This window comes from Aythya marila (assembly GCF_965140915.1).
Source record: "Aythya marila genome assembly, chromosome: Z".
NCBI classification, from domain to species: Eukaryota; Metazoa; Chordata; class Aves; order Anseriformes; family Anatidae; genus Aythya; species Aythya marila.
In genome coordinates, this window is record NC_139080.1 from 14,873,207 (window position 1) to 14,899,887 (window position 26,681).

The window sequence follows — 26,681 nt, forward strand, 5'->3', positions numbered from 1 at the left end:
TGTGAAGAATGTGTTTAATATATCAAACGTTAATGACATGTTTTCAGTAGATGTAAACTGTTCATTGATTTTGAAAGTTCTGTGTGAACAAGGATAATAAAAAGATTTAACAGCTATAGGTGCAAAGGAGCTAGAAAAAATAAACATTCCTGAGCTAGTTCCAGACATACTTCAACATTTCCAACTCAAAGTGGGTATGCACCTCACTTTATCTGGGCCAGTTTCTGCCTCACCTAGGGATGGTGCTACTGAGATAAAGAAAAAAACTGGAGGATGAAGACAGCGCCATTAAAATCTGTACCCTACAAATAAAGACAAAAGGCAGTTAATGGAGGAGATTGCTGTTTTTCTGCTAGATTTTGGTACCATCAAAGCTTCAAATGTTTTACAATTCAATGAGTATATTACATTAAATGTAATGTCTGCACTTTTGATGTAAGCAGCTGTCATTTGTGTGTACCACTACTCCTGTCTGAAAGGGTCTGATCCCCAGGAGTGCAGAAGTACCATTGTGCCTGCTGAACAGAGGTGGCAAGAGCCCAGCACCACTAAGAACTGGATGCAATTAGAAATGTTTGCTCTAAATAAATGTGATTAAATGAGCAGAAAAATGCTAACATAAAGAAAGGGATGTTATGGGCTTGAAAAACAATAAATAATCAAGTCTGAAATGCAGAAAGCCTCCTGAATCTGCTACTTTAAATCCCAGCAGACTCAGTCAATTCGGTATCACTCTGCTAGCAGCACAGCATTTGATAAGAGCTGAATGCACTTGACAAAGACTATTTCACAGTACACAGATGCATAGTTGCTACTTTCCTGCAGTACATCCTAAGCAATACATTTTCAATGTTATTTCACTTACAGGAAGAACAGCTGATCTTGGAAGCTCCAACAGGCTTTGCTAATGTTGAACAGGCAGTACTGGGAGCTGCTTGCCTTTGCAGTCTGGTATGCAGCCCCAGATCTGCTAAGAGGAAGACCCTAGCTGAGGACACATTGCCTCAGGGACTCCCTAGAATTCAAGCTTGCTGACTTCCTGATTTCCAGCCCCAAACAACACTTTTCAGCTACACTGACATCTCTATGCTGATTTCATTATGTTTATTTACAGCAAGCAGCTCTTTCAAGGGCTGATTCTGAATGATGCTAAGTCCCAGCTACTTCTAATGATCTCATCAGGAGTATGAAAGCGAGTTATTGTGCAGAGCAGAGAAGAGAAGCAGTGTTAGCATAACTGTTAAAATAATAAAAGTAGCTTATCCATTATTAACTCTTAATTATTTGAAATTGCAGATAAATGCAAACCATATTTCTAACATCTGCTTTTGTAGGAAAATCTGTTCCTACTGTGAGTTCTGTAGTGGGGATGACTGATTAAGGAAAAAACACAACATCCATTTAAAAATGGATTCAATCCTGCCCATTTCCTCAAAGTAAAATATATTTCCAGAAACTAAAGCCATGTCCTCTGGTATTTTGCACTCACTGGCTTGAGCTTAGACAGTCAATTATTTTTAAACATACACTAGTCAAATACTGCTCAGCTACCTAATTTTTCCTTTGTCCTAGCAGATGCTTTTCCTAAACTCTGCATTATCTTTTAAGAATCTCTTTTTGGAAAACTGAGCTCTCAGATTATATTTTAAAAAAGATTTTTTTATCTCTATTTTATTTCAGGTCAAGCAGACTTACCCTGATGATCTTTACAATGATTTTTACGTCTGCAAAAGTATGGTTTCTGTCTGTTCTTACATGGTCTCATCAAAGCTATAAACCAGTACAAGCCAAAACAGATTACCTGCCAAAGTAACCTATATGCTAGGCAGCAACAAATATGATTTAAGCGCATGAGATAAGCCAACACTTTGTCTTCACAGTGCAGTAAAATTGAGGTTGAATCATTTATTTTGGATATGATGCCAGTCTAAAATCAAGATTGTTGATTCTAAATCCTTTTTTCTTTGTCATTTTCATGTTGCAAATGTCCTTTAGTTGATGTTTTCCCAAATAAGCAGGCTGTGAAAATGGGAATGTATAGCCAAATGTGTCTCAAAAGCCACAAAGACTATAAAGCTCTCCTCTCCCAAAGAGAAGTAGCTTGCACAGGGAGAGATAGTTATATATGAAGGCGGAGTCATTCCTGAAATTCTCACTAGTAACAAACATAGAGATATGCTAAATTTAGTTCACATCGTTTTATGCATTCACTGAAAAGCTGCAAGAAAAGGCTTAGCTCCTCTTTTTCCACCTATTAGTCCTGTTCCAAACTACTAAAACATATGAGAAAATCCCACTCTCCCCCCCCCCCCCCCCAGCTTTTACTATAGCTTTACAGTATCACTGAAGTTTCTTGTCATCAATATAGACAAGATACATCATTCAGTGGACATAATCACAAGCACAACTGTCACTCTTGCAAAGAAGCCTTAGGCAGAGTCTTGAAATTTGGAAAAACAGACCAAGGATACTACTTTCTAAACAACTGGCTACCACAGTGCTCAAATCTCTTTATTTTCCCAACTTCAAAATTAAGTGAGGGAGCTATAGATGTTCACTGTGTATGAGAATCAGGCCCTCAAGGTTCGAACATCATGCAACAGTGACCCAGTCTTACTGTCACTTATGCCAATATCAGTTTTGCTGAGGATTTCAATCAGACGAGGAGGACTGGGTCACCGTAACCTGGAAACATGCTCAGTGGAAACAAAGAAAGATGAAAGGAAAAGAGGAAAAGCAGAAAGAAAGAAAATAGGAGAAAGGAAGAGCTACTGTTCTTCCATGCCATGACTTTAATAAACAAGTCATGTTAGTTCACTCCTTCCATTTGCAGAGCTGTGGAGATTAAAGGAGTTTTTAAGGAGCTACCAACCAGAATGCAAAGTCAACCTATGCACATACCCAGGCAGAGGTCAGCACAGTACATGGTTTGCAAGAGTTTATGGAAGCTGCATGCTTTCAAGATAAATATATTAAAGTGCATAAACCAAGCAGCATCTACATTTTTCATGCCCACAGATCCTTTAGTGCAGCTCATGATTTCATGCATGACCAAGGCAGCTGTACAAAGCAGACTGCACTAGAGTTTGTCTTCATGAACCAGGAAACGGGGTGGCACTGAAGAATCCCTTCCAGAACCTGGTCTGACAGATCCCAGAGACACAGACAGCACTATACCTCTCATCAAGTGCTAACCCAAGGATCCAAAATTTATACCACTCTTTTGTAACATTTACAGGAAAGTACTAATGGGATAGTGGGTGGCGTTAATCTTCTCTTTGGTCCTAATAGTCTTAGCAGTCTTTGGTCCGCTAATAGTCCTAACAAAAATTTATTTGAACTCATTGGTCCCCATTTCTTCCATTGCCTTCAACATAGGCTTCTGGAGTTTACAGCAGGTAATACATACTCAATTAAACATATACATATGTAACTATATATTTAGGCCAACTGAACCAAAAAGAAACCAACTCCTTCCAAACAAACAGGTTTGGAACATGTAAGGGATGGTGTCTTCTGATAGAAAAGTACTTTCCTGTAGTTTCAGTCTATTTAAATGGTTACTAAACACGACACTTTTCAAATCCAGCCCCAAATTAATCCTCAAATTAAATATATAATTTTATATAATAGATTGCCACAGACACAAATCTACAAGGTCATTTTTATGCTTTGGTATTGGGTGCTAGCTGTTTGAGAGGTTGATCAGCTGAAGAAAAAGAAGCCCTGATACTGACATTTTAAAAAATGTATCATTTTTTTTTCCAAAATCATAGACAGGAGCTGAATGAATAATTTCTTTTGCACACAGAAGTGCTAAATATAGAAGCTTGCTACTACTGTAAAGTAAAAAAATAAAAATGACTTCCACAAAATGTTACATAGAAAATGAATAATAGAGCAAAGTGATTTTGTAGCAATTTCCTGCACTCTGCAGTTGCAGGTCACTCATGTTTAACAGAACATTTCTTATTTCCAGATAAATGAATATTTTCTTACAAGTGAACAGCTTTTTATTTAAAATATTTAAAACTCCACAAGGAAAGCATACGCCATCACATTTGGTTGTCAAAAATGTTCTCTAAAGGACATGGAATGAATTAAATTCCACGTGTTCATTAGTCTGAATATTTTAATTATTGCCAATTGTATGTTCAAAGCCTTAATAACAAACTCTCACATAACAACTGTTCTTTTATCTTGCAATTATGTGCCCTAGCCCTGCCTCTCTTAACTCTGTGAAGAGTACTACACTTCACTACCAAAAAGGATACTACTCTTCATACCAAATATTTCTAAACCATTTTTACAGCACACAAGGTATACTGTCAGACTCGATGTCCTCACCAAAAGAGGTCTGGATGACCTGCCCCAACTTTACAATGCAGAAGAAAAAGCTTTGTGATATCCATGTAGGAGAAGGCCATGACATAACTGTATTTGTTATTGGCTATACCTACAGAATCAGTTACACTCCAGTACACTACGTTTTTTCCATTAACAAGCCAGTTTTGTGTTAGCATTAAATGTGACTTAAAACAGAAAGTGAAAGTAAAATTGCAGTGGGTTTATGGATTAAGAACGAGGCACTGGAAAAGAAAGGATGTTCAGCAAAAGAAACAGTTCGGCATCCCACTAAAACATGAGCTTTGAGGTGTCCCTGTCTGTGGCAGTTGGTTGGAACTAGTTATCTTTAAGGTCCCTTCCAACCCAAACCATTCTGTGATTCTATGATTCTATGATTTAATTGATTGGCAGTAGTAACTAGGGTGGATGCATGTATGTAGTGATCCCTGATGAGAAGACTCACAGCCCCACCCAAATATAACATGAAAACTTAAAATTAGAGAATTAGTAAACTTTGACAGTGGAAGTACAAATATTCAACCACCATTCAGACTCCCTCTTCAAAGTATTCAGGGAACTGAACTTCCCTTTCTACATTGCCCTTTTTACTCCTAGCTATTCCTGCATCTTTTTTTTTTTTTCCCCTTTTTTTTTTTTTTCGACCTGGATTCTAACACCATTATACCTAATATAATCATATTAGGTTAGCCTTAAAATATCCTGATATCCTGTAAACTCTCTTCCTGGGTAAATCTACCCATGCTTCACCTTTAAGGAAGAAACTTACTGTACCTACAAGTCTTCATGGGAAGATTATTTGTGAATACTCATTCAGACACCAGAGTATATTTGTTTGGGAATATACTTGTATATGTTTGTTTGTGAAATGACTTACTGCAAAGTCACAGCCAGTGCTTTTCTTGATGTCATCCACTGACAGTCCTTCCCAGATTTCCACAAGGGTGAGCCCCTTCTTTTTGTCCACATCAAACACAGCCTGTCAGGTTCAAATAGCACACAATTAAATTTTTTAATGTATATAAAAGAAGGAGGAAGTGAGTAGTGATACTGTACAAATTAATGTTCTGAAAAGAGTTACTTCAGTAACAAATTATGCTGTTAAAAACTGGTTTTTAACTGGTTTTTATGAACAATAATGATTTCTGCAGCATTTATCTGTACCTAAAAGAATCTAAAGTATAAGATATGTTGATTTTGTGGAAAAATGTGCAACTGTTCTTTGCTGTATGAAATAAAGACTGCACCTCCTGCTCCAATCTGGCACAAAGGGCTGAGATATTCTCTGCTGCAACACAATGTCTATCAAGAGATCATAAAAGAAAATAGGGAAAGCCATTGTCTCCCTTGCCCTTCTGTTTTGTTTTTAGGCCAGCAGAGAGGTACAGGGTGGCTGATCACCTTATTGGATGAGCTTCTCCAATAGCTATTAAACACTCAGTTCTAATTTTAGTATTTTCAGAAGCTAGCAATGAACAAGAAGGTTTCTTTTTTTTATTTTCAATAGGAAGCCTGGGAAGAAGTGGCTGAAGGAGCAAAGGCTATTCTTTCTGACGTCTTCACAAGACGTGCTTTACACTTCCGAGGCTCACAAACACATCAAATAAGAACACCTGTAAAACAGCATGCACTGTAATGGTGCCTGCCAGAGGTAAGTATATAGGTTGCACTTTAGTTGCCAGGGAAACCATAAGGTCTATATTAATTTTTCTAAAATGCAATCAGTAGAAAAAGTCCAGTGATGATTGAACTGGGAGTGAAAATGAAGTCTTATGAACCCACAGAAGTGTGCTGAAACTCAATAGGCCTCTGGGCATATGGGATTGATTTATGGCTTCACTAAGTGTAAATCACATCTGACAAATTTGGTGGCCCTCTAAAACAGGGTTACAGCATTGGTGGATAAGGGAAAATCAACTAATGTCACCTACATGGACTTGAGCAAAGCATTTGACACTGCCCTGTATGATATTCCTGTCTCTAAACTGGAGAGACATTGATTTGAAAGATGGACATCTCAGTGGATAAAGGACTGGCCTGATGATCACGTTCATTGAGTTACAGTAAATGCTCAATATCCAGGTGGAGACCAGTGATGAGCAATGTCACTGAGGAGTCAGTATTGGGACCAGCACTACTTTATCGTTGGTGGTGACATAAAGGGTGGGATTGAGTGCACCCTTAGCCAGTTTGCCAATGACACCAAGCTGTGTGGTGTGGTTGATAATGGATGCCACCCTGAGGAACACTGATAAGCTTCAGAGGTGGGCCCATGAGAACCTCACAAAGTTCAACAAGACAAAGGACAAGGTCCTGCACCTGGGCCAGGGCAAACCCAAGCACAAAGACAGGCTGGGAGCACCCTCTGAGAGTAGCCCTGTGGAAAAGGACTTGGGGGTTCTGGTGGATGAAAAGCTCAACTTAACATGAGCCAGCAGCATGCACCTGCATCCCAGAAGGCCAACTGTATTCTGGGCTGCATCAAAAGCATCGTGGCCAGCAGGGTGAGGGAGGTGATTCACCCCCTCTGCTCTTCCCTCACAAGGCCTCACCTGGAGTCCTGCACTTAGCTCTGGGGCCCCCAGCACAAGAAACATGTGGAATTGTTGGATTGAATCCAGAGGAGGGCCATGAGGATGACCAGAGGGCTGGAGCATCTATCCTATGAAGAACAGCTGAGAAGGCTCTGGGAAGACCTTATACCAGTTTTCCAAGTACACAAAAGGGGCCTGCAGGAAATCTGGAGAGGAACTTTCTACAAAGGCGTGTAGCAATAAGACAAGGAGCAATGTCTCTAAACTAAAAGAGGATATATTTAGACTATTCATGAGGAAGAAGTGCTTTACTGTGAGGTTGGTAAAGCACTGGCACTGGCTTCCCAGAGAAGCAGTGGATATCCCATCCCTGGCAGTGCTCAAGGCCAGGCTGGATGGGGCTCTGGACAACCTGGTCTGGTGGAAGGTGTCCCTGCCCATGGTGGGAGTTAGAACTAGGTGATATTTAAGGTCCTTTCCAACCCAAACCATTCTCTGGGACTGAAATAGCTCTTCTGAGTTTTAAAAGAGAGGCTGGGTGTAAGGAACATCCATACTAGGAAGTTAGAGCAGAAACAGTTTAGAATACAATCTAAGTACTGTTGTACATTTGTGTCATCTTTTAATAAAACAGACAGATTTGATGAGTGGTGACTCAGAACATTTCTGCATGTTGTTTATTTTCTGTCAGCCTTTATTCAGTTCATTTTTTTGTACCTTACATTTGTATGTGGCCAGTTAGTAGAAAACTGCATCATAACTTGTCCATTTTCACTTAGTTTCCCTTCTTTAGTGGAGGAAAACTTAAAGTGACAGTAGCAATATACCACTGGGTAAAAATAAATTCTATATCCACACCTTTGAAGTATTCTACTTAGCATGACAGATGGCTCACAGAGGGACTACTCTAAGCCTTTAAAAATGTAAACATTGATAATAGAAGGAGTATGATTACAGCAAGAATCCCAAGTCACTTATCCTCTGCTGAAAAGATCCACTAATGTACTTTGAGCATCAGTAATATCAGATGCTCACCAGGACTTGGACAGTAAATTGCTTCAAAAGTGGAATCAAGTAAGGACAAAAGAATTAAAGCCCTGCTTCAGCTACAGGTCATATTTCTCTCAAAGTCTGTAGTATACACCAAGGAAGATACTAATTGTCTGACATGTATGTGCTATAGAACCATTGCCCTGCATGTATATTTGAGGAAAATGTGTATTTCAGGATTTGCACCTCATGAGGCAAATTTTCAAGTATTCTTTGGGAAAAATAAGCAGATATATACTTTGCATACTTCTCATGGATGGCATTTCTCTTCTGAAGGTGTCTAAGAACATCATCTGGTATGCTTGATGTCAGTGGTGAGAGATTTAAAACAAAAAATGAGCCACCAGGTCTCTGAAATTGAACTCCAAGGGAATTTTTAGCCTTCACTGGTCACAGCTACTGAACATATTATTCACTTTTACTAAGCTTTACTGCTTTTACTGAGTTGCGTTTCTTCACAATAGAGGAGCAAAGTATTGACAAGAAAAGTACTTTACCTTCTCTGTAATTATGCGGTTTACACATTGCTTCCCAGTAAGTGGTAAATTGCATTTTTCCAAGATTTTATGGACATTGCCCTGTGTTAAACAATATACAGACAAATGTTAATTTTAAAAAACAATGCAACTAACTCAGAATGCAAATATGTACTTGAAAATCACAGCTGTAGGCATTGAGTGTTACTGACACATTCACTGTATTCAGAATACTCTCTGAATTCATTTCTTAGGCAGATTATACCTCTGGCAATTTGAGACAGTTGTAACTAAAACCCTAGATATGGGAAGATGACGAATAGGAGTCTTACTGCATCACTGAGTGGGTGGTGTTTAGAACTTCTGGATACTTCTGCTTAATGATTTGCAATGTGAGAATAAGATACACATGGGACCTCACTGATGACATATAAAGGACAAATATTAGACAAAAAATGACATTGTGGGCATGACAGTTCTGTCTTATACTTTATTATGAACAGTATGTGCAGGATCAGACATACACACAGGCATTTCAAATCCCTAGGGCTCAAGTGCCCAGTCATGCTTTGAAACTAGTAAATGGAGTTTCTTTTCCCACATTCAATTCCCATTTCCTCCATCTCTCCAGGAAAGCACAGAAGCACACTAAGAGGTGAGTGAGATATACTCATCTCTCTACAGGTACCTCAAAGGAGGCTGTAGCGAGGTGGGGGTTGGTCTGTTCTCCCACGTGCCTGGTGACAGGATGAGGGGGAACGGGCTAAAGTTGCACCAGGGGAGTTTTAGGTTGGATGTTAGGAAGAACTTCTTTACTGAAAGGGTTGTTAGACATTGGAACAGGCTGCCCAGGGAAGTGGTGGAGTCACCATCCCTGGAAGTCTTCAAAAGACGTTTAGATGTAGAGCTTAGGGAAATGGTTTAGTGGGGACTGCTAGCGTTAGGTCAGAGGTTGGACTCGATGATCTTGAGGTCTCTTCCAACCTACAAATTCTGTGATCTTCAAGTACTACAGAAAAGTTACATTTTATTTATTTTAGACAGAACAGATTAGCCTGCATGTATGGTAGAAAAGAATGTACGTAAAGAAAACAGGATTTACTCTACAGCATTTCCTTTTTTAGGGCATCAAACAGCAGCTACTCTAAATATTGGGAAAAATATTACCTAATGAAAAAACATAGCTTCTGTCACAAAGTTGGCTGTGTAAGGTTTGGATGGCAGGGTTTTCTTTTCCCTCTTTTTTTTTTTTTTTTTTTAATAGTTCACAAATGGCTTTAGATCTTTCTAAATCTGCAATAGCTCCAAATGGATACAATAAAGATAGATTACTATGTTTTTAGTCAGGATTTTGTGAGCATTATACACAGGTAGCATTAAGTGCACATTTTCCCCATTATTATATGAGTTCTCCCTCTAATTATCAATTTTCAATTGTGCATTTCAAAACTCTTGGAGTACTGCATTTAACTCTCTGAATGCAATACTTTTAAAATTTACAATCATCAATTTTCCTTAAGGCTTAATATAAATTGGGAAACCATATCTCAGCCAGTTTGATTCCCAAGTGATAACAAAAGGAGCAGTCTATGTGCTTTTCAATTTATCTTTTTCAGTGAATAACTATTTTTTCATTATAATTATAATTTTACTGGCAAGATCCACATCTGGTATCAAGGCAACTACTTTGATGAAACTTGATCACTCTTTACAAAAATGACAACTTGTGATAGTATGTTACTTTCAATTGATCAACTTTTATCTTGTCTATCTTAAGGACCTTCCTGCAAATTTTTCTCAAGACCCAAGGTTAACCTGCACTATCTGTAGTATCCTCAGTAACATATCAGGTGTAATTCTAAGGAATTGCAGTATCTCTTCTTGGTGTCTAGTTGAGACTGAAATAAAATGAATTTGAAGAGCTGACAGCCTGAATGGCTCCTGTGACCCTAGGAACTGATATGTTCCAGCTTTTTAACAGAAGAGCTGAACATTACTGTATTACCAGTTACCATGAAAGGTGACTTTTGGAACTCATCCATCAGGACACTATCAGAATGGGAATCCAAATAGAATTGCATTTTTTTTTTCCTGTCTGAATTTATACAGGATTTGCTCAGATAAAGAAAGAAAAGACTGTCATGTAGATATCCAAAGTCTTAAGGTGTTTCAGTCTGCTTTCTCTAAATTCTGTTAATGAAGAACCAAAAATGCCCGTAATTTTCCAAACACATCAAAAATCAAAGCTATTCACAATGACAGAAAAGTTTTCAATTCAGTGCTCTTATGTTTCAGCCACATCCAAGCCACGTGTTTAAAACTAGTTTCCATTCTATTTTTTGAATGGTGTAGACAACTCATTTCAAAGCACGAAACAATCACCAGCCATTATTTTATTATGTTTTGCAAAACATGTCAACAATGGGGGGTGAAGGACTTTTATTTCTCTTAGGCAGAGTATAGCCAAATGGGCACAGGTGTGCAGTGACTGTTCAGAGATTAAATAACAGCTCAACATTCTATTACTGTTCTTCACAGTTACAAACAAAAAAAGCAATTTAGCAAAAAATACATTAAGAACTTTCATAACAAATTAGACTCAAGACCGTTTGCCAAGTGGCTCACAGTGGCCTAAGCGCATAGAACAAAAATAGAGCCACCCCTCAATAGCTATGCCCTTCTGGTTCCTGAGATGCTGTGACATATAGATTTCTTGAGCTAGAGACTGCTTCTGGTCAATGCTATTTAATTGTCACTGATGAACTTGAATTCTTAAAATGGTTTAATACCTTTCATATATATTCCATATGTTGAACTCCTATAATATCCTGCCAAAGATCCACAACTTCATTAGTTGGCTATGAAAAATACTTCTTGCTGTTTGAGACGTGCTTACTGCTCTTTTCAGTTGGCTACCCTTATTTCTTTTGTAAGGCAGTGACTAGCCATCCTGCATCCCTGTCTTTGTTTTATACAGTTCTATGCTACCCTGCCTTAATGACGTTTCTTAAAATGAATTATTCCACAAAAGTAATTTAAGTAATTTTTCTTCCATATTTTTCAGTTTTAATTTAATATAAACATTTAGTAATTAAAAATTTAAACACTTTAGGGTAAAGGGTGATTAGTTTTATTTTTAAATAAAGGAAAATTGAGTACTGTTTTGAATGTGAAGACAGATAATAGTTTCACCCCCATAAGTAAGTGTAAATTGTATTTTGCATGCATTGCAAGGACTCAGCCTATTGCTGTCCTTGAAAACTGCAAAATGTATACTCAAAGGATTACACTCTTAGAAAAATGTATTTTAGTGTTTAAGAAGCTGTCACTATTATAAGAACACCTGAAGGGGATTAAAAGATCCTTTAAAACATGACAGATCAGACAAAACTAACTGCAAGATCTACCTATTGCTGCAATTCTTGAATGTGTTCATTGAAGGTACTGCATATATCCCGTAGCCTTCCACTGTATTTCAGTCCATCAAGTCTTGACTCCTGATGATTTACAGAAGGCTTTGGTGTCTAATGATAGATTTCTTATTATTTACTTGGAAAATAAAATGACAAAAATGTCCCTAATCTAAAAAGCCAGCAGACATAACAGATTCTGACAGTACACGCACACATTTTTTTTTCACTTTGTAGAACAATGGTCTCTGAGGAAGAGGAAAGAGGGCTCCTCTGATGCTTACATATGGATGAAATAACAGTTTGAGAAACCCTTTGTGGTAAAGAAATAAAAAGGTGTAAATATAAGATCAGCTCTGTAAGAAGCAGTCACCTCAACAGAAGGCTTCTGACTTTCAGAACTGGTGTCACAGGTGCTATATTTGCTTGTTCATCACCTCCCTGCCTTTCCAAGGAGCATATTAAAAGCTGTAAAAGCAGATTGTGATTGTTGAATGCTAGGTTTCTATACTTCACCTCTTGTCCATTTTTGGACCAACAAGAAGCAGCCCCAAAAGAGGACAGGTAAGAAGAAAGAGCACTAAGAATACTGGGAGCCTTCCATTAAAATAAGGATAAAATTGAAAAATCACCTATGTAGATTAGTTTTGCAGTGCATTCTTACAAAAGCAGAAGAAATAATTTATGAAAGTCTGTAATGGACGAGGGCATCGAGTGCACCCTCAGTAAGTTCGCAGATGACACCAAGTTAGGTGCGTGTGTCGATCTGCTTGAGGGTAGGAAAGCTCTGCAGGAGGATCTGGATAGGCTGCACCGATGGGCTGAGGTCAACTGCATGAAGTTCAACAAGGCCAAGTGCTGGGTCCTGCACCTGGGGCGCAATAACCCCAAGCAGAGCTACAGGCTGGGAGAGGAATGGTTGGAGAGCTGCCAGGCAGAGAAGGACCTGGGAGTGATGGTGGATAGTCGGCTGAATATGAGCCAGCAGTGTGCTCAGGTGGCCAAGAAGGCCAACAGCATCCTGGCTTGTATCAGGAACAGTGTGACCAGCAGGGCTAGGGAGGTGATCGTCCCCCTGTACTCAGCTCTGGTGAGGCCGCACCTCGAGTACTGTGTTCAGTTTTGGGCCCCTCGCTACAAGAAGGACATCGAGGTGCTTGAGCGGGTGCAGAGAAGGGCGACGAAGCTGGTGAGGGGCCTGGAGAACAAGTCCTACGAGGAGCGGCTGAGGGAGCTGGGCTTGTTCAGTCTGGAGAAGAGGAGGCTCAGGGGCGACCTTATCGCTCTCTATGGGTACCTCAAGGGAGGCTGTAGCGAGGTGGGGGTTGGCCTGTTCTCCCACGTGCCTGGTGACAGGACGAGGGGGAATGGGCTTAAGTTGAGCCAGGGGAGTTTTAGGTTAGATATTAGGAAGAACTTCTTCACTGAAAGGGTTGTGAGGCATTGGAACAGGCTGCCCAGGGAAGTGGTGGAGTCACCATCCCTGGAAGTCTTCAAAAGACGCTTAGATGTAGAGCTTAGGGATATGGTTTAGTGGAGGGCTGTTAGCGTTAGGTTGGAGGTTGGACTCGATGATCTTGAGGTCTCTTCCAACTTAGAAATTCTGTGATTCTGTGAATAGGCTTTCTAGAAGCGCACACCAGGCACCCCATGAATATAAAGGCCTGTCTTATGTATATGTATACCAAAATAAATAAGTCTATGCCTGAATTGTTTATACATGTAAGAGTGAACCTGTGTTCCTATCTTTTTAAGTTTCAGTGTTCCTATTGACTAAAAACAACAATTAAACAACTTCCAAACATTGTACTGACAAAAGAGTTTGGTAATAGTGCTATTAAGAGATAAATTGTTATAAATAATTACAGCGTGTGGACTCTGACCCTTAACTGAATTCTACAGTAACTTGAAGTCTAGCATAAATATTCATTCAAATGACATTAATACCTGAAGTATGTGTCTGCGCAAATGGATAATTACACATCCAATTTGGTGGGGGAGGAGAGACTGTGATAGGGATGCAGTCAGGATGCTTTGCACTTTTATTTATTTACACATGTGCACACAATAACTATTGGGTCAAACCCAGTCCTGCTGCTTAGAATGTGCTACTTGAGGACACAACTTAGTATAAATAGTCCAATTTCCAAAAAAAAAAAAAAAAAGTTGAAAAAACACAGAAAATGAAGATTCATTCCCTAAATCACATTAAAAAAAAAAAAAACAAACAACAAAACAAAACAAAAAACAACCAACAAACAAACAACAAAAAAAAACACTACACACACAACCCCACAATCATTAATATATTTAGCTTATCATGCAAATCCCTTATGAATTCTGGCAGGAATATGGATCTTAAATACACACAGCTAATTTTTATGGCAGACACATGACAAAATAGGAATAACAAGCACAGAAATAAAACAGGAAGTTAATTTTTAAACATTTGTTTTAGTTCTCCAAGAATAGAAGATTTTGTCCTTTGGCTCATTTTTCTCTGTTTGGACAGTCCCACTCTAGAAGTTTCAATTGACAAGTTTCCTATGACCTTCTGTGGGAGACTGCTTATTTCTATAAGTCTCCCTCCATAAAGTCATCTCTAGATTAACCTCTAGCACGTAATGGTATAATATGAAAGGCAGCTTGCATTGTATCATGCCAAAAAGATCTGTTTTATCAACTGTCAGTACCAATATGACTGACAGCTTTAAAGGTAAATATCTATCCATCATAACAAATATTTAGCCATGGGGAACCTCATTTCTCAAATTATTCTGAGGTAAAGAGTAAAATCTCTAGGGTAGCATCTACTGTAGCTCTGGCAATTACCACTCTCATTAAATATGCATGAAGCAACTAAAAAATGTGTGCAGCTTTTAAATATCATATTAATATTTCATTTTTTCCATGGTGAATGATTCACTTACAAGAGGCAAGGAACCATACTAACAACCTATCCTCCTGTTGTATCCCCCTCAGCAGCATTTGACAGCAAAACTGTCAAATCCTCACAAAGTGACAGAAGTATGAATGTAAGAAGTCGTCTTTATTATTATTATTCCTTTCTAGCTACAGCACAAGACTTATATAGAAATAAGTGGCACCTTACCTTGGCTGAGTGCTCCATGGTGACAACAACTTTGGTCTGGGCACTGGATACCAGGTCCATGGCACCCCCCATTCCTTTCACCATTTTACCCTAAAACGAGATTTTAAATAGAAATGTAACATTTCTACTAAAATGAAAAACAAACAAACAAACAAACACAGAAATAACATATTGGCTGCAACAACAGAATAAGGTATTTATCTTTTTCCTGTGTAGAAAACCCACATTATTCATGACCACTGTACTCAAACACTACCAGAGCTTCCCCTAAGAGGAAACAGTTGTGTCATCTTAGGGTCTACGTGATGCAAATAGGAGGAGAACAATGAGTTTCCACTGCCATGGACACACTGCCAAGGACCCACTGCCCTGTGAGGCATCCTGGGTGTAACTTACACCTGAACAGTGACTGTGGGAGCCCTGATGCTGATGAGCAATTAAGCCAGTTGCAATGGTTCTAATACTGTAAAAACAAAGTGCTCATTCTCACAATGTTTGAAATCTCATTGTCTCAAAAGTAAATAACTGATTTTAAATTTAACAACAAGAACATCAGAGCAGTCTCCACCTGCCAGTTCAGACATTGCTTGTATCACTAGATAAGCACAAACCATTCTTTTTATTCCATTCCAGGTGTATTTGGATGTCATTTCAGAACAGGGGCAATAAATAAGTTTTAACTAGTACTCACTTCTGTTTGTCCTTCAAGCCAAGAAATGCCTTCTGCCTTTGTGACTCGCGCTTTTTTTAAAGAGTGTCACAATTGCACCTGTCATCACAAGAGCTGTATTATGGCTTGGTGTTCTGGTTTTCATAATGCTGTGGCATTCAACCCCTGACTGCTTCCAACATCTTAAACTGAAGGCATCTGATCTTGGAAGGTAAGCAGCAAGGCTTGCTTGGCTTGCCAAGCTCAACAAACTTCTGATGGGTAATGACCTTGAGTACAATCTTCTACTAGTATGAGGAGTCATTTTTGAACAACAAGCACCAGAGTCCCACCCCAAAACCACAAAGTAACAACTTCATGTGTCACTCCTGAGCTGCTGGGGAGGGGACCTGCATGATAGGTAAAGTTAGCAGGAAACACGAGGCAAGGAATTTTGGAGATTAAAATCAACTATTTTGTCTCAAATATTTTGTATTCATTCTGTTTCAGCTGCTTGTTATCTGTCATTAAAATCAATGAAGTACAGAAATATATTGCATTCTGTTTTATTTTAGGCCTAAAATGATATGGTTAAACAACTTGGAAACTTCCTAGCATAAAGCTTTTCTCTTATCCTTTTGTTTATTAGCTATGTAGTTCGGTACCATCAGCAGCTATGGCCCATGACACAGAACACATGGAAGAAACTTGCCTCATTAAGCTGTCAGGACAGCAATTTATTGAAAACTTCTTCATCATAATGAAGGCAATACACATAAAAAAAATAAATTGTTTTGTACAGTGAAGAATAAAGCATATCTTCCTTTATCTATAAACAAGCCCCTTTGATTTTCTTATATCAGAGTAATATTAATTACATTAACACTCCTATTAAATATTTTTTTGCAAACACGAGCCTAAAAGAGATGACAGGATTTATCTCTGTATTTGGCTTCCTGGCACAGCTCTGATCATTCTCAAACCCACCTTGAAATACAAAGCTCTTACAGAGACCGCAGTGACTTCTCATCAGCTTGCCAGAGGGTCACTGACAAGATAATGCAGAGTAGCTGAAGACAACATATTATCTCCCCAGTAACTCAAAATAAGTTTGCATCAAGAATTATGCTATCAACACTCCTACCCTGGCAACACCATTAGTTCACTTTTCAGGACTCTTAGTTCTACTACCCAGTAAAGAGCTACAGCAATTAGGAAACATCTGAAGAAATAGCTGCAGATAAAGGGCAATGACAAATGTACTGCTGAAGAAGCTGTCATAGAGGACTCTGACAAGAGATTTCATTCCTTCATGTACATGGGAATAGGAAAAACCAAGTAGAGTTGAAAAGAAGGACTTGAGAGGGCCTTTAAATCACTGTATCTGTTGTTGTTCAGGCAAACATTCTCATCACTGCAGGGTGACTGGTAGGTAAAGTAAATTACTTAAGCATTATCTCCAAATAGCCGAGCATGCTTTTATTTTGAGGAATATTCAAGGGAGAAGAGCCTTACATTATTCTCACTGCAGCTACCAAACTCCCATTAAGTGCCCTGTCCTGCACACCATATTAGGACAGGGCCAGCTGCATTCTAAATTTGAATTATAACACTCCAGTCAAAGATGTGATTCCCAAAAGACATCTTGTTTCTTTTTGCTTAAGAGAAACATACAGACCAAAACAGTTTTGATATTTATAAACACTGCACATTTCCAAGCAATAAGCAATTTGTTTCTTTTGAATTTTTATAGCATATTTAATTGCCTCTGTCAAAAGTATGGCTTTTATTTCAATTCTTTACATGTATAAAGGCAGTCTGCCATAGAAAAACATATTCACTTCCTGGAGACTGCCTGCAACCACCAACACTGATGTAAAATCTGTGATAACAGCTAGGTTGGCTTGACAATGCTGAACACTAACTGGGTTGAGAGCTATACATTTCACTTTAAAAAAGTAGAGATCATTTTTATTTATTTTTGATTGAACAAGCCAAATTACAGATGGTAATTATTTTTTTTGCTCTTGTCAACTTGGTAAGGCATTTAATCACAATGTTAATAACCTACATAGTGCTCACTTGTTTTAGGTAACTCATTAAAAAGAATATTTCAAATAAGGAATGACTGAAGTGCATTTGCAAGTTTCCTGCACCTTCTAAGCATGCTGAAGCCCAGCTTTTGCATGTTTGTTTTTCCAAAAGGTGAGCTTTTTAAGTTCCCAAACACAGTAGTGCTGCTCACTTAAGAAACCAGAAGGAAAGACTTAGTTTACTGGCCGTGTTTCAAACTATCAGTGCCCTATTAAAAAAAAAAAAAAAAAAAAAAAGACGACTACTTCACCAGCAAGAGCTTGAAGTGAGCAGAAAATGTGTTTTGAATTTGCCATGTGCTTCCTGAAAGGCCCAGCATTGGGAATACTTATAAATAGGGTAACACAGAAGGCAGAAACAAGCTGACAGTTCCCTTGCAGCTATATTGTTCAAGCCATTAGTTAAAAGGTCCAGTTTGCAAGGAGGAATTCTGCCTTTTGCGTCATGCTCCTTCTTAGCAGTTCTTGCTACATCTCAGACCAAGTAATCTTCAGGTGCAAAAGGAGGACAGTCATGCACCTGATGGATTTTTATTTGTTTATTTCAATGATATTCAGCAATTTTGCTTTGTGACAGACATTTAAAAAAAAAATGGAAGGGGGAATTTATTTGATTACTATAGTGATGGGGCATTTTAAAGAAAACATTATAGAAGGCTACATATTTTCTCATTTGATGTCTTCATATCTGAACAACATTTGGGTGGTCAAAATATGATGTTAAAGAGCCTGAGAAAGTCATTCAGCTTAATAGTAATTCCTAAGCATTGGTTGATCAGATGGAGGCAATCCATAGGATTCCAACAGAAACTTGTGAGTACTCCAAAGCAGGTGAGACAGTCAAGAATTTCTTCAAGAGAATGAAGTTTTTCTACAATGATGCTGCAAGAAAGATACTAGAGGAAGCAGGTAACAGCATTTATATGGAAAGGAAGCAGCATTTATATGGAAAATCTAAACAGACTAAAGCAAGGTGACTGAAAGAAAATAAAATGTTTCAGGAGCCTTTCAAACACTATTAAAGTCTTGAACCCATCCTGTTGTCCTGCATTTTTCCTCTGCATTTCTGGCAGCAAGAGCTATTTTTCCATAGTTGAATTCTATAGCTACTCCCAACATCATAGGATAAAAGGCATCTGAATTGGCATGGTTAAGTTAAAAGAAAATTATCTTTTGAGACAAACAGATATCCCATCAGCAGTGCAGCAAAACAGATGTTAATGATGTGTTCAAGAAACATAAAAACTTACCAGTGCTAAATGCAGAGTTTTAAAGATGAGAAAACAGATGGAAATAAAAGCTCAAATAATTCCATTTAAAATTTAATATCAAAGGAGAGGTAAGGTGAAAATGTATACCACTTTGAAAAGGAACTGAGCCATCTCCCTGTCCATGTTGCCAGCTGACCTAATAATGTATTAAACAAGCAGGATTTAGTGAGAAGTTTTTCTTTCTGTCCATTAAGTAGAAGAAAGAATACATGTACCTCACACATTGCTCAAAATTAGTAAAATATCTGTTGTAAAAAGCTTAAATGAGATTATGAATGCTTCCAGTTTAAACTATATTCCTCAAGCAGGCTTCCCATTCAATCTGAATTTTGAAGCATGTCCCTGGAAAGATCTTGAACAAATTACCTAAGATGAGAGAATTAAGCTTTCAATATTTAAAATTTGCGTTGATTTTAAAGGTGGAAAGAAAGTTTACGGGTGCCTTCTTCACCTTCCTGGAGTGACTACAAGCAGAACGAAAAAAAAACAAACCTACAGACCTTAAACACATCTATAAGCAAAGCTATTCAGATGCTCCACACCTCACAACAGTGTTTACAGGGAGTGCCCGTAACATCTCTGACAGATACAGACAATACAGACATGGACTAGGTGGCAAGTACAGAACCCATGTTAATGTTGGCTTCATTATGAAAGAAATAATCATGTCTTGCCAGGGAAAGCTACTAAAATTCAGAGCAACCGGAGCAGTGTGAACTCCACAAAGAAAAGAGGAAATGAAGGTAATGCAGTGGATACAGAATTACTCCATCACCACCGCCAGTGGTGCTAGTACTGCAGTCAAAGGATAAACCCCTTCTGCTCTGCCCTTCTCCTCAGTAGTACTTCTGGACTCCTAACACATGTTAGTTGCACAGGTCTTCCTCTCCTTGCAGCTACTGTCTGTCTTCACAGATGTGGTGGCTTCAAGTGACATGCACAGGTCATCAGAGCCACATGCAATATTTTAAAAGTATCTCAACAGCTGCTGTGGGTGTAGATTTTTATTTTTATTTTTTTTTTTTTTTGCATACTAGCAGAGACCTTAGATTTGCACCAAAAAAAATAAATAAAAATATGTCAATCAGAAGGTAACAAAAATACATATGCACAGATCTATTCTAAGTAAACAGAATGTAGATCACAATCCTTTGCCCGTTGCTAATGGCCTTGTTCTGTGTTTAAAGGAAAGGTAGGCTTATAGTTGATTATAAAATGATAGCCACAACTCATCCTGTATTTCATTTTTAATTTCTTCAGCAAAAAAGACTAGATGAAGACTTTCAAGAGAAACAGAGAAAGCTGAACATGAAATATTCTGAATGCCAACTATGACAGCTAGATTAGATTTTACTGAGTATGACTGAATAAACATTACCAAGAAAATCCAGGAAATCATTAATGGGATTTGATTGGTGTGGGCAATGGAATAACAGTGCAGAGTTAATACTGGCTGAATGCAATAAATGGAGCCCAGCCCAAATGCACAACAGGTTGAAGATCATATACATATTTATATTTTAAGAGTGTCCAAAATAATATTTTAATTCTAGGGCTTACCCATGCTGAAAATGACCTGATTTTCATGAATGCTGACTAGATATATCCTAACATATGCAATGAACAGCAAAATTTTAAAGTAGAAGTTCTGAAAGGATGAAATACGGACTCGAGTGACTTATAATACTTGGCAAAATTTATTAATAAATTTTCACTAAAATGTAGCATACACAAGTGCAGTAACTAAATTTGTATTTTACTTTCCATGAGCAGAAAATTAAGATAGCAAGGGATATATGCAAAGAAAGTTAGTCAAATTTTGCTCATTTATTTTCCTGTAAAACTAACATCAAATAACTGTTGGCAACAGTTTCAAATGATTGAGAGAAATTCAAATGAATTGCATCTCAAGAGCACCTCCAAACAGTCTGTGACATGCTTCATTGAAATGGATTGGCTTTATAATGATTAATGTTATTTCAGTGTAATGGGGCAGTTAAACCTTCCATTTACGTTTGCATTCCAGTCCCCAAGCACGCAGCATACTGTGCAATAATTAAATATCACTGTCAACATAATACTAGTCTCACCTGAAAGTCACGGTTCCACACAGCAGTCACAATTGCTACTACTAACCCACAGATCAAAAGCCTTTTGACATATGCTCATATTTTTGAGACAAGCAGAATTTCTTCAGCTGCTCTCATTATACAGATGCCTAACACATAGCTGACACTTCCCACATTGAAAATGTAGAGAGAATATGGATAAAATACCAACAGTGAGCTCCTATATTCCCTCCATTATGCTGTCTGCAGAAGAGGAATAAACACTAACAAATTGGACAGAAAATGCCCTCAGAAAAGTGGAAGGAGAAGTAGAGCTAACACACGCTTTCTACTTTGAGGCTCCAGGACTCTTCCAATGGCAGTAATTTCATGCCACATTCTGAAGGGCTCTCCAGGGCTTCCTATGCTTATGGGAGAGAAACAGTGAACTGGTATTCTACTGTAGTCTTGATTCTAAGACAGGTGTCCATGAAAAACTAGTATCTAAAACTAACTTCATATTAAAATGATATCCTGCTGAAACTTAGATTTGAAGGGAAAATCTAGGTAACTGCAGGTCCTGTCTTTCCTCTGTGTTAAATTGCTATCGCATATGCTCTACTCAGTCATGTCCTACACACTGAAGTCAGATCAGTACTCAGACACAGCCACAGTCACTAAGCCTAATTAACCTGCATATTTTCTATTTATACAGAATTTATCTAATTTGTAGTGCTTTATTCATTTTATAAACAATAATTGTAAAAAAAAAAAAAATCTCATAAATTTTCTTACAACAACATGTTGTACAACTTAGAACAGAACAGACAGTTTGATTGCACTCTGTGCAACAGTTACCAGACAGTGTCTTTGGATTCAAAATGAAGACAAAGTTTGTTCAACAACTCTTCTATTCAAAGAAAGAGGCAGACAGGCTGCAATAGGGCTCCTTAGAGAAGAACCTACATTGTTCTTAGGCTTCCAAGGATACTTGTTTTTTTTTCTCCCACCATTAACAGTGAACATTTCAAGTCAGAAAAGCTCTTGCTGTGGAGCCTTCTGCTTTTAGATTAGATGGTACAAATAGTAACTTAAAAACAACGACAAAAAAACTTTCACTCCTGCAATCACATACTCAGCTACCCTCTGCCACAGTATACCTTCCTTTGAAAATGAAAGTTTTTACCAACAAACACGCAGTTCCCCTTATACTGTGTAGTACATAAGTGAACATGCAGTTCTCCCATCCTACATAGTATAAAACTTTGCAAAAGATGTACTCTGAAGCCCTGTAAAAACAAACAAGCCTACATACCAACAACATACGAAATTACATTCCTAGTGTCTTAGGATATACTGACCTCTACAGCTAGCAAACTAAATGATTTATTACTAAATTTGAATTGGGTTTCCTCATCTCTTCTTTTCAGAAAGTCTTCTTTGATAAAGTTTACAATTTTTGCATACTTTTGATTTGATTTATTTAATTATCAACTCCTTAATCCTTTTAAGTTTGGATACTCCAAATCTGAGCATTAAAATTAAGGCTCCTGTTTCTAAATTTTAGGATGATTTATTCATTTTTTCCAAGAATGAACCGTGTTTATGTAACCAAACTGAGCTACCCGGAACAACTTACATTGCCCTCTTGCTCAGTCCCTTAACTGCATTACCTTAGCTATCCAAATATGAATTTTATGCTCCAGCAGAGTAATATACAAAGCTAGAGTTAATTTTCTTGCTTAAAATTTTATTTGGCTTTATTGTTTGTAAGGAGTAGTGATGTAAAATAGTATCAGTCCCAGCATCGTCCCTAAGGCTGCTGTTTTTTTAACTGAACAGCTGATTATTGCCCTTTGAGCCTGACGGTTGAGGAACTGCCAGTTTCCTTGGCACCATCCAATGTATCCTGTCCAGCCCCATGGACTGGAATATGTGTATTTGACCAGTTATCTTCTACGATGAGTATTACTCACCTTCCCCCAAATTCTTCCACCAACCATAGAGACTGTGCCACTAAAACCCAAGGCAAAGATGCTGAGTACCTCAGCCTTTTCTGTGTCCTTCAGCCAAGAGTATGTTACCCTCTCATGAATGATGAGCTTTATAATGATACTCCTCCCTTTCATCTGTAGTAAACTTCTGCCTCAGGAAACATGATGTCACAGAAATTTCATTCATTTCACTTTCATATTCGAACTAGCTGCAGGGCTTCTCCAGTTTTAGTACAACAGTTTTCTGCTGGAAAACCATGTCAGCAATACAAGTAGTTATTTTACTAATGGTGTGTAATGGTTAGGAGATCTACTGAAATGCGCACTAATACTCATAATTAATAATTATTAGTGATAAAACAGAACTTCTGGTATCACAGGGCAACATTTCAGAACTTCTGGTAACCTATGCCTAGCCTCTAATACATGTCAAAGAGGCAATTAGTGTTATACACTTTCCATCAAGAAGGCTGTGGAAAAAAAAGCTGTATTGCTTAGCAAGCTGTAGCCACTGGAGAGGTGACAGAAATTCCCATAAAATCCTTCTGTTAGGAGGTTCCCATAAAGTCACTGCTACTCTGCAAAGATGCAGTAATTTCTGCTACAGCAATTTCTGGCAATACCTTGAGTGAAACGCAAAGGCCAGATACTGTGTCCTAATCCATGACGTGAAGCACAGCTCCAACCAGTAGCTTGCAGCAGCCATGGCTCCCATCTGCTCTGATGTGTCTGCTCTGCTCCACAGCTTTCTCCTCAGCATTCCCCTTCCACCTATCTTGGACACCCTCTTCCAGCTGCACTTTGTTCCCAGGGGCTCCTCAGAAATTTGACACCTTCTCCTTCCCTCCCCAGAAACCCTCTCATTACAGAATCACAGAACCACCTAAGTTGGAAGAGACCTCCAAGATAACCTGGTCCAACTTCTGACCTAACACTAACAAGTCCTCCAGTAAACTCTACACTAAGCTCTACATCCAAACATCTTTTAAAGACCTCCAGGGGTGGTGACTCAACCACTTCCCTGGGCAGCCCATTCCAATGCCTAAAAACCGTTTCAGTAAAGAAGTTATTCCTAATATCCAACCTAAACCTCCCCTGGCACAACTTTAGCCCATTCCCCCTTGGGAGATTAGTCTGAGAAATACCAGAAGGAGGAAGAGAAAAAACCATAAGTCTTGTTTAATGCAACAAATCTCTTTATAAATGCCAGTTTAGGAAGTAACTTCTTCAGTAAGTAACCAAGCGAACAGCACTGTTTATTGCACATGCTCAAAATATTCTTTTTTCCTTCAGTCACAGGGCTTTCCTCATCATTAGAAACTGGCAGATATGAAAGGGCTGTAATTATTTCAATGAGCCTTCCTAGTTCAGTTCCTATTAACAAGTGCAAGTAAATACATAATATGCATCTACTAGAGCTCAAGTATGGGACAGAAAGGATAGTTTCATGATAGTACTTATTCAAAGCATGAAATTTAGAGTTATTACTTGCCTTTAAAATTATAGCAAATACCATCAATCCAAGAACTCAAAAGCTACAGCATGTTAAAAAAAAAAAAAAGACACTAAAAAAAAAATCACACAAACTAATCCTAAATGAAAAGCTGAATGAAAAATGATACAATGAAGTAAAGCTTAAAGAAGTCTTATGCTATTAGCAAAGTCCATCTTTGATCTTTGTATCACCCCACACAAATCTTCTGGTTAAAAATAGGTTCATCTCACTCTAATCAATTGAGTGTAACTTATCATCGTATTTACAGGAGAAGTAGAGAGACCCGAATGCCTACATTGATTAATCCCATTCAGTTAACGCCTTCTCTCCCAACAGCTGCTAGTGTAATTTGGTCATCATGATGAGTAATATGAGAGATTAAAGTATTTCTATCTGTCTCAAGATGTACAATATTTAAAAATGTAAAATTTAAAAACGCGTACTGTAGGATAGTAATAGCACAGAAAAGCATATTAAGAATCACCTTACCAATGGATCTCAAAATAAAGTAACCAAAAGAAAAATGTTTGCTGACTGGAAAGGCTTCTGATTGGATATATAAGAAGCGTCAAATGTATTTACTCGCAAGGAAATACAAATTCACTTTGCAGACAGTCCAAGTTAAATATGACTGCCAAATGAGGACAGCAAAAATGTCACAGTGGTCTACATGGTGTATGATGGCAAAAAGGTACACGTCAAAGGTAACAAAACAAAAAAAAAAAAAAGAAAAGAAAGCTACCCAAAGTTTTATTGCTTTCCAATTTTGAAAGCATGTTTTTTTCACGAATCTGAGGGAAGCCTAAACCTGAACAGAATGGAGACACATCTTCAAAAGCAATGCCAGATATGAAAAATAATGCCCAATAATACCCTCATAAGGGATACAAAATCTAAAGTCAGAATCATCTGGAGAACAAAGCAATGAAAGAAAGAATACACAGGTCTACAGGGTCCTTAGAAAAACTTAGAATACAACTTAATGTTCCAACGTTTCAGGAAACATGTTTGTGAATGCATCTCTTCTGCTAATGCAAAACGCTTTTCTATTGATGCCCAGAAACAATTCTGATAGGCTCCAATCATGACTTATCTTTGGAAACTGATGCTGACAGGAATCAAAGAAGCTCTGGACAATAAACTAAATATTGTGGTAAAATATTTCTGGAAAAAAAATTAACAGCTTTATTTTGAAGAGATTTTTTGCCCTGTGCAAAAAATATTTTTGATTTAATATTTAAGCAATGTCAAAGCATATTTTGTTGTATAAACTATAAATACATGTGATTTATCAACCCAGAATACTGCTTAAAAAGCACTTTTAGAATATACCAGGAAAAGCCTACCAAAAGCCAATGGGAGATGAAGTTAAAATAAAAATAAAGCTGGGAATGTATGGGAATGTAGCATAATAGGCTTTTTTTTTTTTTTTTTTTTTTGGAGGGGGGAAGTAGGGGGAGGGAACATAAACAAAACAAGTAAAATGAAAGAAATCAACAAAGCAAGTGGTGAATTGCTCCTGGTCATGATAACTCTTTTCAAGAATAAAGATTCTAGTTAATAGCTTTTAGATTCAGCATAGATGCAACTGTGTGAAATTTAATATCCTGAGATATCAATTTGGTCAGTTGAAATTAAAGTTTTTTGTTCGGTTGGTTGGTTGGTTTTTTGGGGGGGAGGGGGAATGAAAAAAAAACTATCTACTGATGAATCAGTAAGATTTTTTTTCCCCCTGACCATTTCAACTTATTGGCTATCACATGCATTTTGCTTATTTCCTAGGAATATTATAGAGTAGGGATCATTTAATATTTTTTCACTTGGATATTTTGAAGAATGCTTCTCTAGACTCTTCAATTTACAAAAGCAATGAAAAAGCACAAAAAAGCACAAAAAAGCAATCCTTCCTACCTAAAATTTAGCCCACCCCCTTCTGCTTTCTAATGGGCCTTTCAGAAATAACTTGAGAAAAAAGGCTTTACCAGGTGCAGGAACATTTAACAGAGCTTTTGTAAAACCAAAGGACTGGGAAAGAAGAAAATCTCAAGACTTAAGTAATCTTGAATATACAAGTATAGGGACATGTAAATATAGTGATTTTTTTTTTTATGCAAAAGCATAAAGAGAATGTCTGTCTAAGGCAACCAAGCAGAACAGAACAAAGAATTTATCTGACAATTGAAA

General features: G+C 37.8%; 1 protein-coding gene across 1 annotated transcript in view; it reads right to left on the minus strand.

Moving 5' to 3' along the window:
* The window catches only part of OXCT1 (3-oxoacid CoA-transferase 1), an 88,679-nt gene that overhangs the window by 5,363 nt on the left and 56,635 nt on the right, over window positions 1–26,681 (minus strand). The window contains exons 14-16 of the mRNA XM_082784344.1: window positions 14,948–15,037; window positions 8,447–8,527; window positions 5,243–5,344 (exon numbers count right to left, since the gene is read on the minus strand). Of these exons, the coding sequence (XP_082640470.1) occupies window positions 5,243–5,344; window positions 8,447–8,527; window positions 14,948–15,037 (273 nt within the window). The remainder of the gene's footprint in view (window positions 1–5,242; window positions 5,345–8,446; window positions 8,528–14,947; window positions 15,038–26,681) is intronic.